Source organism: Natator depressus, chromosome 6 (genome assembly GCF_965152275.1).
Source record: "Natator depressus isolate rNatDep1 chromosome 6, rNatDep2.hap1, whole genome shotgun sequence".
Lineage (NCBI taxonomy): Eukaryota > Metazoa > Chordata > Testudines > Cheloniidae > Natator > Natator depressus.
Genome location: NC_134239.1, coordinates 50,549,428 through 50,564,706, shown reverse-complemented (window position 1 = coordinate 50,564,706; position 15,279 = coordinate 50,549,428). Strand labels below are relative to the sequence as shown.

At 40.5% G+C, this 15,279-nt stretch overlaps 1 protein-coding gene across 4 annotated transcripts in view; it reads right to left on the bottom strand.

Moving 5' to 3' along the window:
- Positions 1–15,279, bottom strand: part of CAPRIN1 (cell cycle associated protein 1) — an 82,339-nt gene that overhangs the window by 55,976 nt on the left and 11,084 nt on the right. For all 4 annotated transcript variants that reach the window (XM_074955254.1, XM_074955257.1, XM_074955255.1 and 1 more), the window contains exons 3-4: positions 7,681–7,743; positions 3,175–3,261 (exon numbers count right to left, since the gene is read on the bottom strand). In XM_074955254.1, the coding sequence (XP_074811355.1) occupies positions 3,175–3,261; positions 7,681–7,743 (150 nt within the window). The remainder of the gene's footprint in view (positions 1–3,174; positions 3,262–7,680; positions 7,744–15,279) is intronic.

Here is a 15,279-nt window from a genome sequence, read left to right as displayed (position 1 = left end):
GCTTCGAAGTGGTTAATCCTGATGCATGTGTTAAGCTCAATTTGTCAATGCAATATATTGCTGGGGGAATTCTGCCCCACTCTACGTTCCCATAACTCATGTCCCCTGCAGACTGCTTTGCTTTACTTCCTCACAGAAAAAGGACTTTCTGACAGGGGAAGCAAGAGTGGTCACATGTCCCTCCTAAACAGCACAGGTGCTAATTTTGGGTGCCTGGAACACCCAGCAGAGCATTAAATCTCTGCGAGAGGGCAGGGGGCACAGCTGTATTTGCCCCAGCCAGTTGCTCCTACCCTTCAGTGGGCTCAGCTGCTAGTCCCAAGTGGGCTGGGGGAGGACAGAATCTCCTCTTCCCCTGCAAAGAGCAGCTGGGGCTGTATCAGACACATCCCCTGGTTGCAGGAAGTTCCACACTCCTGCCCACCTGCTTCCTGCCCTCACTGCTCCTCAATCACAGTTGGAGGGATCACTGTACGGGAAGCTGTTCCCCGATCCACCCAACCCCCATGCATCTGGACCCCCTCACTGAGCCTCATCCTTCTGCACCCAGACCCATACCAATCACCTGCAATCGAACTGCAACTCCAAGGAGCCCCCTTGAACCCAAATCCCCCACTGACCCCCACCCCTGCATCCAGACCATCCTCTGCTGAGCCCCTGCACTCAACCCACCAAGCCCTGCACCACTCCAATGAGCCCCCACACACCCCAACCCCCACCCCCCCCCATTCCCCCAGTACCTGGACCCCTCCCCCCACTGAGCTCTCCTGCCAAGCCCCATCCCTCCACACCCAGACCCCTCCCCCGGTTGAGGCCCAAACACTTCACCTGGATCTCCCTGCAGAGTCCCATTACCCCTGCACTCAGAACCCCCACAACTAGCCTCCATGCATCCAGATTCCCCCACACTCACACCCCACTGAACCACCCTCACCCAGATTGCCTCACACAAAACCCTCTCAATCCACATCTAGATACCACCACACTAAGCCCCCCATCACACTTGGATCCTGCCTGCCCAAGCCTATTTGCCCACCCTTGGTGCGGAGGAGCAGGCCCGGCCCTTGCACTGTGTCAGAGTCGGATGCAGCCTCATCACTCCGCACCTGTGGGACGCTGACTTGGTTATCTCCCACCTCCATGAAACCAGTGGTCTGCACTCCCCACTGCCATGCTAGAACCTCCACATTTATTTATTGACAAATAAGATTTGCAGAATTTTAAAATATTGTGTGCAGAATTTTAATTTTTTTGGTGCAGAATACCTATGACTGACTAGGTTTAGTATGCCTTACTATGGTAGAGGCAGTAGGCAGAGGAAACAAAGAGAGGAAGTTCACAGGATTGGAAATTTCCACACATCCAATGGAATTTCCAATAAAATTAAAATGTTAAGATGTATGAAAATAAGTATTAATAGTTTATCATTGTTCATTAGAAGATTATTTTAACCTATAAACAACACTTGAACAAAGAATCTTCACTTTAGTCATATCCAGTTAACTTTAAGACTCAAATTTTCTTTTATGGGAGCCATGTCTTATCTGACTTGACAACTTTCCTGTATTCATATGTCCTCTTGGAGTAATAGGGTTCACTCTCAGGCCTGGATTACACTACAGAGTTAGGTGGATGTAATGCAACTTATGTCGCCCTAACTCTAAGCATCTACACTACACCAGTGGTCCTGCTGATGTAAGTCGCCCACAAATTGACTTTGCTACACCTCTCATGGAGGTGGAGTTCTTAGGTTGATGTAGTTAGGCAACGCAGTGTTCATGTTGGCCCCACAGCCCAAGCCATCAGCCCTGCCACTGACAGCTCTGGCTGTTGGCCCCACAACAGGAGGGCTCCAGCTATCGGTGCCACCAGTAGTGTAGCTAGGAGGGGGGAGGGAAGGGGCAGTGACCGCTCCCCCACTGAGCACAAGTGGCACCTTGTCAATGTCTTGGTGTCTTTTAAATTTTCCCCTGTTGGGGGAACAGAGGGAGTGATCCAAAAGAGAAAAAGGCACCACCCACTGCGGCGCTTTTACTCACCCGGTGGCGCTCCGGGCCTTTGGCGGCACCTCGGCAGCAGGACCTTCACTCGCTTGGGGTCTTCGGCAGCACCTCGGTGGCGGGATCTTCAATGCTGCCGAAGACACCTGGAGCAAGTGAGGGCCTGCCGCCGGAGCACCGCTACATGAGTAAAAGCGCCGCAGCGGGTGGCGCCTTTTTTTTGGATCGCTCCCCTTGTTCTTTCCACCTGGCTACGCAGCTGAGTGCCACACAATGCAGTAATTACTGTGGTAGCTGTTAGTTAACCTAACTTAGGTTGACTTAATTTGTAGTTTCAGAGTAGCAGCCGTGTTAGTCTGTATTCGCAAAAAGAAAAGGAGGACTTGTGGCACCTTAGAGACTAACAAATTTATTTGAGCATAAGCTTTCATGAGCTACAGTGAATGCATCCGAAAAGCTTATGCTCAAATAAATTTGTTAGTCTCTAAGGTGCCACAAGTACTCCTTTTCTTTTTAATTTGTACTGTAGACAAGGCCTAGTTTATCTGAGGCAGAGACTATAATTTATTATGGCCTAGCGGCCTAGCATAAGGGGCCCTGCAACCTAAATATTAAAAAACACTCAGCCTTTGAACAAAAGCCTAAATATATCTGTGGCATCCCTCCTGCTTCCTTTTTAATTTGTTGGTTTATGACAATTTTACTGTTACTGAACTGGTGGGTTACTGTTGTATACCACTCATGTTATGTGTTCAGTGGATTGTGAGGCATTTCATTATTTTTGGTCACATTTTGTCAAGTGCTTTAAAGGCCTCAGAATTCAAAATAATACATTAATTTTTTCCATGCTGTTAAGCGCTACAGAAAATCTTTTAAACAAAGACCTTTTGAGCTCAACTTCTTTTAACAGGAAACCAACTTGCTATGACAATATACTGAACTGGGTCTGAAAGACTCAGAAAAGAGTAAGTCAGAAGTTTAAATGCATCCTTATTTTCAGACAAGTGTTTAACATGTTGCAATTTAAGAAGTCAAATATACAAAATATATAACGTGCATTATGTTCTTTCTAGATAAAAAGTAATTTTCAATATCACTTACTATTTGTAGAAAACAGTTTAGTTTTTTCTATTTCAACTGTTAGCCTGCCTCTGATTTTCAATCCTTTACTTACATCTTGGCTCAGAGCCATGAAACTCCTCTGCAGTTCTTTAGCAAATTCCAGGTTATTCGTGACTTCCTGGTACTTAGACACTGCATCCTTGACAAACAAAAAATTAAAGCGACACTTGTTACAAATCAAGAGATATGCACTTCCAAGTGATAACTTTCTGCATAAAGCACTGTCTTGCTCTAAAAATAAGTTGAGCATCTTTAAACAGTAATGAGGGTTTGATATTTGAGGCTTCAAATATATTGAGTAGAAGAGACATGCAAATGTTTGAAGTTTTAAGGACTTAGCTTTCTGGAATAAAGGGGCCACTGTGCATGTGCACATGCACGAGAGAGTTGTTTTAATATTTAGTTTGATTACTCTATTTTAGTCAAACAAAAAGCAACTCCTAGAAAGTCATATGCAAAACAAAACATTTTGAAGACTAACCCAGGTCAGACTAACTTACAATTAATGCAGCCTAGAAAAAGGGTGGAAAGCAGGATGGATAAAAATTGAGGATTTTAAAGAAAAAAGCAAAAATCTGATATTTAATTTAATACATATTTCTTTTTAGAAATAACCTTGTTTAAAATTTAATTTTAAATTACCAACTATGTTAAGGCCTACTTTTACTATAAGAAACTGTTACTTACTGTAACTGTGGTGCTTTAAGATATGATGCAGATGTGTATTCCACTTAGGTGGGTGCATGCTTAAGTGGAATACATGCCTACATCTACGTGAAGATGACTCTGGGTTCAGTTTAGTTAGCAGGTGAAGAGAGAATATTTTCTTCATTTGGACTACTTCATTCAAAAATTGAGAAACTGGAGAGCTGAAAAAGCAGGAAAGTTTGTTTTCCTCTTCCAAATTATGAATAAAAACCAAGTGGGAGAGGAGGAGATCTACAAATTCTAAAAACCTGAAGGACATGGGGCCAGATTTTCAGAAGTTATTTAAGTACATAAGATGCAGCCATGTGACTAGTGGGATTTAGATGCCCAACCTGCTTTGCAGGGTGGATTAAAACAAAAAATTAAAGTCATTTAAAAAAAATTAAATACATTTTTCTTTTTAAAAGTAAACCTATTTAAAATGAAATCTGAAAACAGATATGTAAAGGCCTGAACTTTTATAATCTCTTAAAACATTAAAAAAATATATAAATATGCTGAACCCATAAGCCTCTATCAAAAATATTAAAGGCTGCTTGTCTATTTAAAGAAAGAACCAGCAGGAAATATTTTGAGGTCAAGCTTTATAAATATGGCACAATAAGCGAGCCTAAGTAACTTGGAAGACTGTCACTTTCATGAAACATAGGCGAGCAGGAACTTCAGCTCCAGTCACTTTTAACATAGGCATATTTGAAAATTTTCCCAGGCTGACCTGAAAATCATTTTAATTCACTGACTACAGTCAATCCCTCTGTTTTATAAATCATTCAGTTGTAAAAAATGTGAAACGTTTTGATAAGACAAGTTTTATATCCAAAACATTTAAAGTTGTCTCACTTAATAAATATACATTTTATGCACCATTTCGTGTTTAATTAAATTTCAGTTAACATCCTAATGCAGCTTGACATGAATCATGAGCAAAGTTATCTTGTAAATAAGCAATATATCATTCACCATTTTCTATTTTATTTTTATATATATATATATATATATATATATATATATATATATATACACACACACACACACACACACACACACCCCCACTTAATAGGAATCTGAAAATATTTGTATATAGTTACAGTGTACCTTTCTAGGTAGCAAAAGGATGTATCAAATCTAGTGTAAAGGCTCTATTTAGACCCTCTCTTTTGAAAACAACAAGTACAAATGGAAAAGGAAATTAAAATTGATGTTAAATCAAGGCACTTGGTGATTTAAAAATCCATCTACCCTGCTGCACAGGCACTTTTGAAACCACACACACACACACCCAGACCACCCCTTCCCCCACCCCCTCCATCACCTATCTGCATCTTTAGGCATTGTGATCACGATGGTGGCAATATGTCCATTCACTAATAATAGTTAATACTTCCTTCGCTGAAAAATCAGTTAATTCTAAACGCAAAACATGTCTTATAAACTTTCTTAAATATCCAGTGCATTTAAGGTAGTTTTATTTAACTAGTGAAAATAAATTTAAAATGCTCTTTTTGTATTTTTAATATAATTTCAATTTCCATCCAACTGCAACTTGACAAATCCCGAATAAAAATTTATCTGGCAAATAAGTGTGTCATTCACCATTTCTGATTAAATGATGAGCTGTATAATTGCTTAAGTAATTGGTGGGCAGACATAACAGATCCTCTAGGTTAGCAAGTAGTACCAAATGTAGTGCAAATGTACACTGAATTGCAAATCAACATGTTTTAATGTTTATACCAGTGAGAATTAACTTTTTCTTAATAACTAAATACAAATGCAAAACATTTGCTTTTTCATTTGCTTGCTAATTTAAATAATGATTAAGATTATTTTTTAAAGCAATACATCCTGGTAGACAATTTCCTTCCCAAGCGATTTTAAATATTTGCTCACATCTTACATTTATATTCCGTCATCCCCTCCACCAAAACCAGGCCAGACTCCTGCAAAACTCTGAAGTTCTACACACAAGTTTGGGGAAGGAGACAGTAGACAGCTGAAATCCCTGTTGGGGTAGTTAATGGTGGTGCATTCTTCATGAATTATGATTTTGCTAGCAGAGATGTCTCTCTCAGGGTGTAAGAATAGGGGGTATTATAATTGGTTCCTTTAATTTTTCCACTCCCTTGCTTTTTAAGTTCTTTTAGGCTTATTACATAGAGCTAGCTTAATAGACACAAGGCAGTGTTTGTGTAATTAGGTTCCCAGGTGGTTTGTTTTAAAGATAAGTGATTTTGAAGATCACTGCCACTCAAGTGACTCAGAAGCAAAACCCTGAAAACTAAACCTGGATATTCAGTGAAGTAATGGCACCATTCACAGATAGGATCTTTACAAATGTACTCATTCCAATATTAAATAGCATGCTCTTCATGAAATTCTCTCATTTCCTCAAAAGCTCCACTCCTGATTATGAACAGCAACAGAGCTAGCTGAACATTTATGAACAAAAAGCATTACTAGCTGAAAGATTTTCCCCCAAAAGTGAAAATGTTCATTTTTTTTTTTAAACAGAAAATATTTTAAGTACCCCAAAAAATTTAGCCTCTACAGTTTAGTCTTTGGTTATCTTCATATTCAGTCATTGTCTTTTGTCAAGTAGCCAATGTGGTCCACAAGGTGGTTAGCCTGTGTGGCCCAAGCGATCAAGTGGCCCAGTCAACTGGCTAACCCATTTTTTCAAACTGCTCTACTTAGCACTTTCATCAACAGGATTTTTGACAACCCAAAAGGATATTTAGGCTTTAACTACACTATGCACCTTTTAGCGACACAGCTTTGCCGCTACACCTGTGCCACTAAAAAGCTCACAGTTTAGCTGCCGTTTCTCAGCAAGAGAGCGCTTTTCGTCAGTAACATTTCTGTCGTGACGGGGGGAGAGGGAGTTAAACACCCCTGAACAACAAAAGTTTTGCTGACCAAGTTCCAGTGTAGACAAAACCTCAGATGACAATCCTGTTTTAAGAGATTGTTCTGCTAGGTCAGCAGCTCTGGTTCAGATCTAGGTCTTCATCAAAGCAGCAGCAGCTGTTATGCTGAAGACCTGTTCTTTAACAAAGTTCCCCTTCTTTTGTAAAAGATCTTCTAATGCAACAAATCCTCCTCAAGTAGCTAACTCCATGTATCAGGTTAGCCCTCAATTCCGGCCCAGAGAACATTAATGGGGCATATAAGAAAGGTGGTATTCTACTCCTCTCTTAAATCATACCAGGCAGCTTTCACATATTACAAAAACTGAGATCAAATGTAAATCATATTTTCCCTCAATCAGCTATAGCACATAAATTAACATTGACCATAACTTAATCCTTATTTCATCTTGTTAATTAACCAATTTATATTAGCCAAGAGAGAGATCTAAATTATCACTACGCACAAATTGTACAGTTTGTATGTTTTAAGATAGAAGGGTCCAAAACATTATGGCACTAAAAATGTGAATTTGGGGAGCCAACTTTTAACTGATAGATTTTCTTGAAACTCCCCCAAAAATTCAAGTCTGATTTTGAGATTATGTGCTGAACTTTCGGTCATTACACTGTTTTCCTATAAAAGAGGCTGAACTCTTGCTTTAGGTGTGAAACAGAACATAACCTTAATTATAACACCACCACAGATAAACAACAGCACCATTGAAAATTTAAGTCAGTTTTCACCACAGTACACTAACAATTGTGAACCTAAATAAACAAAAATACCAGCACACAAATATATCCTTGTAGCTTTTCAATCTATCATCAGTATAGCTGAAGCCAGATCTACTCAGTTATTTTAAAATTTGATTTCTATTTAAAAAAAAAAATCAAGCATTGACAGCCTGCTAGAAGAGATTTATGGAAGTTTCGATTTTTACCAGTTGATCTTGATTAAGGCGCTCTCCCTTGTTCATTCGATCCTGGTAATCATCGAGTTTGCCCTAGGGGGAAAAATAAATGCTTTTATGTTTTGGGTACTACAAGTCATAAAGAGTTAACCACAACAGAAGTGAGAGTTATGTTACGGTTCCTCCCATGTTTGTCACAATACCTATTTTATATGAAATTACACTGTAACACAAGGTGCAAACGGACATGATTATGAGCTTTGTATGTAAATACCTGAACTCATTTTACATTTAAAAATACACTTTTACACGGAGGAAATATTTTAATCTCACTTATTCTGTTACTATAATGCACATCTTAGTGACCTTTCTTGCAACCAACAGAAAGTTACTTTGCATCAGCACTGAAAGTGACCTGCAAAGAAACACAACTAGGTGTGTGCGCCCTGTTTAGTTTCATGGTGCATAAAGACAACACAAAGCTTTCTTCATTTTTGTTTTTCACACAGACTACTCAGGGTCTATCTGCTCTGGGAGACTCTAAAGAACAAGAACCAGAGAAATACATCACAAGTACCATGAAAGTGAAACCTAATTAACTGGGAAGAGGCAATTTTTATTTATGCTGTTTAAACATTTATTTTTGCTAACATTCATTTTCCTAATATTTGGATTCAACACCTCCCCTCCAGTTATGGGCTGAGAAAACGGTCAATCCATATGTGATTTTATTAAGTCCTCAAGTAAACAATGAAGGACCAGACCAGACTTAACATTCCTCATATTTAATGTAGAACACCTCTATACATCAAAGACACACAGAGCACACATACTTTCTTTTGCTGGTGACTTAAGAGTTAAGTCAGATAGGCAAATATCTTCTAACTCCTTTGTGTTCATTTCCTGCTAACCCAAAGAGTGAGGAACCAAGCTCAGCCCTGAACTAAAAATCTTATGCACTGCACTAAACGGCCAGAGATGTGACTCCAAAAGAAATGAGACTCCAAAACCAAGCTTGGTAAAGTCAAACCAATACTCTTCAAAAGCAAAATATTTAATGTAGTTAGGTAACTGCTTACTGTCCCTTATCACTTAGTTTACAAAACAAAAATCGTTAAAATACTTCCTAAATTCGGTGTGGGCAAACTACAACCCACAGGCCGTATCTGGCCCGCCAGCTGTTTTAATCCATCCCTCAAGCTCCCACTAGAGACCAGGGTCTGGGGCGTGCCCTACTCTGGCACTCCAGCAGGGAAGCAGGGTCAGGGGCCATTCCACATGGCTCTTGGAAGCAGCGGCATGGCCCCCTTCCAGCGCTCCAGCCGGGGAGCAGGGTTGGGGGCCATGCCACATGGCTCCCAGAAGCAGTGGTATGCCCCCCCCAACCCCGGCTCCTATGCATAGGGTCAGCCAGGGGGCGCCGCTCTGCACACTGCCCCCACACCAAGCACCGCCCCCGCAGCTCCCATTGGCCGGGAACTGCAGCTAATGGGAGTGCAGGAGCAGTGCCTGCGGATAGGGCAGCATGCAGAGACACCTGGCTGCACCTCTGCATAGGAGCCAGAGAAGGGACATGCTGCTGCTTCCGGGAGTCACTTGAGGTAAGCACCACCCACAGCCTGCACCCAAGCCTCTCCCTGTGCCCCAACCCCCTGCCCTATGAACCCCTCGGACCCAGCCCAGAGCACCCTCCTGCACCCCAAACCTCTCATCCCCAGTCCCACCCCAGAGCCCAGACCCCCAACCAGAGCCCTCGCCTCCCCCCCGCACCCCACTCCACCACGCAAGCCCAGAGCTCACTCCCACAACCTGAACTCATTTCTGCCATGCCCCCCCCCCCCCGGAGCCCGCACCCCCAACCAGAGCCCTCACCACCACCCCCAACCCCAACTTTGTGAGCATTCATGGCCCACCATACAATTTCTATTCCCAGATGAGGCCCTTGGGCCAAAGAGTTTGCGCACCCCGACCTAAATGATACACGAGCCATGTAATAAACATATTTATCAAATATAAAGAAATGCCTTTATTATTTGTCAAAAAGAAAACTGCCGTAATAGAGCTAGAAGATGATAAAAATGGTCGACAAGAGTCAATATTTCAAAGTGCAGTAATTTTTAGTGGCATGTAACTCAAGTCAAATGGTAACTTCTCTTCAAACTTCAAAAATTCCCCTTCTGCCTTTTAAATTTAGCAATTCTTAGAAAAAGGTAGTCATCCCAAAATAATTACAGAGACCTAAAATAGTAACCAGTTTTTATTATAAAGATGTTTGTAATTATGGATTCAACACTGGAATCTACACTAATATCTTTACCAATTGCTATAAAGCTTTGAAGACTATGAAAATTTACAGATATTAAACTAGTGCTTGCCCACACAATTCAGATTAATGTTTGTGAAATACTACAACACACTGGGAAAGATACTGCCTTGAACAATCAAAATTCAAGTCAAACTTTTTCTTTCCTTTTTTTCCCTTTTCATTCTTTTTCTTTTTTTTTTTTTAAAAAAACAACTAAGGACTATCCTGATAGCCATAATACCAAAAAGACCACCACAAAAAACACAATTTTCTTTTGGGGGATAATCACTGCAAAGAATATTCTAGTTACAGGTTATAGTCTGTTTATTTTAAAGAACAGGGCTTTTTAGTTTTAGTCACCTGTCAGTTGTTCTTAAAATTGGGAGGTCACATATCTTGGGAATATAAGATTAATACTACACAAAACTATTTTTAGTCACTTGAATTTAAGGGTTTATTCATGTGAATCAAAATACAGTTCTGAAAAGTTAGTCCCAAAAGGACAAAAATTTCCAGTGAATGTTTCCCCCTTTTATATTTTGTCACTAACCCTACTACTTAGCGCTACATCTGTAGGTAACCCATGATGGAACTTTTGACACCAAAAGGATTTCTCTGTCTTCACTTAGAGACAGGCAGTGAAGCCAACATTGGGATACTGGTTTTAAATCAGCAGCTTTAGCAACCCGAAGACCCCCATTTTGATATAAAAATTTTCACAGACCCAACCACACCCCAATACCCCCTCCCCACCCCATCTCTTCCCACCCCTCACTCCACCCCTGCCCCTCCTCTTTCTGCCCCCTCCCCACTCCTCCTCCTCCTCCCAGTGCCTCCTTGCACACCACTGAACAGCTGTTCCCTGGCATGCAGGAGGCACTGGAAGGGAGGGGGAGGGGCTGATCAGAGGGACCTCCCTGGATCCGCGGACCGCAGTTTGAAAAATGTCGCTTTAGATAGAAGCATTGTAAAAGGTAATACAGGTTAAATCTTAAAATTTTCCTAGCTCCATTTTTAATACCATCTGAGGCTATTATAACTGGAAAAATTTTTGAAGTTTAATTTATTTTTCAGTGACTTTCAAAATTTTACTGTATTTGTCCATGGAACTGTTTCCATTAGAATTCTAAAAATTGACAAACATTTGATTTTGTAAAAAAAAAAAAAAAAAAAAAAAAAAAAACACACCACTACTTGTTTTTACTAGATGTATGTTTTGGGCTAAAGTTATAAAATACTGGGAAAAGGCCTGTTGGATCCAACCTCATAACAGCAAACTTGGTCTTAAAATTCTATTGCTTTCAAGTCTACATAGACCTAAAAGTTAATGTATTCATATATCTGGAATTCTCATTATTTCTATATGACTGAGCATATTTCATGAAGTTCGCCATGAAAAGCTGTTTGGAGATCTGGATTCAACCTACTACTTCATGTCCTCTCAGTTTTAAATTCCAGAGTAAACTAAAGGAATCACTAATAGTAACCAAAACAGGAAGGCACAAAAGAGGGGGGGGAGGGGCGGAAAAGGTCTGTGGAGTAGAAAAACTAAAGAAAACACCATGGCATGATTGTGTTCTAGGTTTAAATGTTTCTTTAACCATCATTTGTTGACAGTGACAACATTCTGACTGAAAGATAAAACAGACAGTGAAAGTATTTGATCAAAAAGTTTCTGAAACAATTCACTTTGGGAAATTGAGTGTAGAAAAGTTCAGCCCAAAGGATTTATTCCGGAAAGCTGTGGGCTTGTGAAAGTAAGGATAACATGCAAACTGCTATGTAAGATAAAATTACTGACAGTGGTCCCAGACAGAAAGTTACAGCCACTCATACTCCAGCTATACTTTTTAAACTAAGTCATCCTCTGCCAAAACAGCCCATTTTACTGAAAACTCAACAATTAAAAAAGGTAGACAAAAGTGTTACCTTTTTCACCTTTCCATAAAAAATAAATCATTCAACATTAGCTTTTTCACAGAAAATTAATTCTCCAACTAAGGATTTCCTGAACTCTCAATAATGTAATGTCCCTGGCCAAGTGTTTGATTTGGGCAACAGCTAGCAACCCGAGTATCCTGGTCAAATTAAACCACAACAATGGTACACAGTAGGTGAGGTGGGTACCAACAGATAGATCGGAAGATACTCTGATGAGCACTAAACTATACCCAAAAGACCATTAGCCAGGCAGAGCAAGCAGCAAATGTGTTTTACTCCTAACAGCCTATCACCATTTAAGAGGTAAGCAACTGTGTTCAGCACTAGCTCAAGCTTCAGGATGCAGCCCTCTTAAATAGAGCATTGAGCACATTACAGTTAGCCTAGTCCAGGGGTGGCCAACCAGCGGCTCCGGAGCCACATGCAGCTCCTTCTATAGGCACCGACTCTGGGGCCAGAGCTACAGGTGCCAACTTTCCAATGTGCAGGGGGGTGCTCAACCCCTGTCTGCCACAGGCCCTGCCCCCACTCCACCCGTTCCTGCCCCCTGCCCCCTCCCCCCTGAGCCTGCCATGCTCTTGCTCCCCCCCAGAGCCTCCTGAGCACCATGAAACAGCAGCTCAGGAGGTGCGGGGAGGGAGCGGGCACTGGGAGCGGGGTTGATGGGGGGCTGCTGATGTATTACTGTGGCTCTTTGGCAATGTACATTGGCAAATTCTGGCTCCTTCTCAGGCTAGCCACCCCTGGCCTAGTCAGTCACACAATGCACATCTGACCACCTAAAAAGCCTGCCGTGAACCACGATTTAAATTTGGGGTAACCTGGCTTTCTTTCAAAGGGGTTTTAACTATTAGAAACAAAGGTTTTTATACAGGCTTCTCCATCACAACAAACTGGGGAAAAAGTCATTCCTGTTTAATGTTACTTTCTCAAAGCTTCCAGATATTTAGTATGTTTAGTATATTTAGGTGAAGGCAAAGGAAGGCAGCCTTGCCCTCTGCAATGCAGCGGATGAGCTAGTCTAAATGCACATTATCACAAATGAGATTCTAAATGCAGAATAAGTGTTACTTCTTTGTAGTTGTAGACATACTCCAGAAGGTCACCTACTGCATTAGGCTAAGATACTACTAGATAAGAAAGAGAAAGGTTTACAAAATGACACCTTCATTTACTCTGTTAACTGACATCAGCAAGAAGTGCTGTAAAATAACTGCTGTAATAAATTTTTGCTTAGCAGCCCAACTGCAGTATCCCCGCAAAATGAGATGTTTTACTGATTTTTTCCCTATACAAGCTTATCCAACGTTCTCACACAGAATGTGCACTCTGAAGCATGAACAGCAGAAAAATTTAAGTGGAAAGTGAGTGGAAGAGTGATCCAGTAAACAGGTCACAGGACACAGTCATCAGATCCCAATTTTAGTCCCTACTCTGCCATCAACCCACGGTGACCCTGTGAGATGTGATATAAAGCTTGGATGATCAAAGGACTATACTGAACAACGTGCCAAAGAATGGATGTTTGGGACTGTACATATGAAATGGATTTCCTAGAAATAGCTCAAGGGAGGTGAATGTAAATTCCTTAAGTCCAGCTACCCAAACCCCATTCTTTTGAAGATATGCCCTGAGCTTCTATCTGCTGATCACCTGTAATACAAGGTCAAAAGCTAAAGCTGTATAAAGGAAAGACTGAACTAGTTCTGGTTCTGAATCTAAAACTGTTGTGAACTTACTTCTACAGGGAAAACCCAGTTGTGGGTCTTGAAGGACTGACACCTACCAGAGTTTGAGGCTGGAGTGACCTCTGGTAAGCTTTAAGCAAGCATGTAGGTTCTATTGTTAAATTTAATTTTTTTTCTGAAATACTTTTACTTTAAGAATAAATATGCTTGCTTAGGAAGACCTGTGTGGTAATCAGCAACTGCTGGCAAGTAAAGTGCAGATGCTGGCCAGTTTAGGCAGTCTGGCTTGCTGTGGATGTGTAAGCAGGGAACTACACAGCCTGAAAAAAACCCTGGTCAGGAGGAAGAGACCTGCAGGTCTCCACCCAACAAAGGTGACAGCTGAGGAACCAGGAGCCTAGAGTAGATGCCTTGGTGGACCACGAAGGGGAAAATACAAGTGCAGTTGCCCTGAACTGAGACAAAGTCTGACCGGTCTGTTTTAATACTGAGTTTGTTGGCAACTACAAGGTTTAATTTTCATTCTGAGCCATCACCCTCTTTGATTTCACTTCAAATTTTCTCAAGCAAATTCCTTTTGGGCTAAAATTTTCCATGCTTGGTCTTGACATTTATTTTTTTAAGTAAAACTATCTTAGTCTTTTCTGAGTTATATATGTTCTGACTGGCATTGTTTTGTAATTCAGATAGATGAAGTCAGAATATTTAAAGAAAAAGGAGTACTTGTGGCACCTTAGAGACTAACCAATTTATTTGAGCATAAGCTTTCATGAGCTACAGCTCACTTCATCGGATGCAGTGAGCTGTAGCTCATGAAAGCTTATGCTCAAATAAATTGGTTAGTCTCTAAGGTGCCACAAGTACTCCTTTTTCTTTTTGCGAATACAGACTAACACGGCTGCTACTCTGAAACCTGTCAACATTTAAAGAGTGACTTGTTATATAGTCACTATTCAAGAGGGAAAAACTTGACTTTATATTAAAGAGTTTATGAACGAATGTTTGATATTTTCATGCATGTGCTTTAGAATGTTCCCCAACTCACTGCCTCCTCAATTATGTGTCATCTAAAAGATCTAGCACCACAAAGGCATCTTGAAAGTGACTACAAAGCACTTTTTCCCCATTCTTAAAAAGAACCAGGAAAACTAAATGCACACAAGCATTCAAGTGATATGGAAGTTGAAACTGAGCACTCAAAACTTCAGAAATTCCAAGAGGTACTGTTTTCCCCACATCCACAACTTGGCTATGTCACATATAAGACTATCTGTTCCTATTTTCCTTGTACACAATAAATAGTTGATCACTCTTATTTAATTTGTACTCTAAAATAGATAGGACATGCAACAGGGTCACATTATAAATCCAAAAGATAAAAATATTACTATGATATTAATGTGCTCCTGAATTTTCAGCTTCAACATTGCATTAATATAAACATCCTTGTTTCTTATTCAGAAACTAAGTATTTAGAACTGGAGGATTTTCTCAGTGTACTGTATTAAAAAATGTAAGTGAGCTCTCTCATGTAAGTCTGAGTGTCGAGCACTTAACAGCTTTATAAAGAATATCAAAGACATTAAACTGAATATTTACCATCATTTAAATTAGGGCTGTCGATTAATTGCAGTTAACTCACATGATTAACTCAAAAAATATTAATCACGATTGTACTTCTTGTTCAGCCAATCG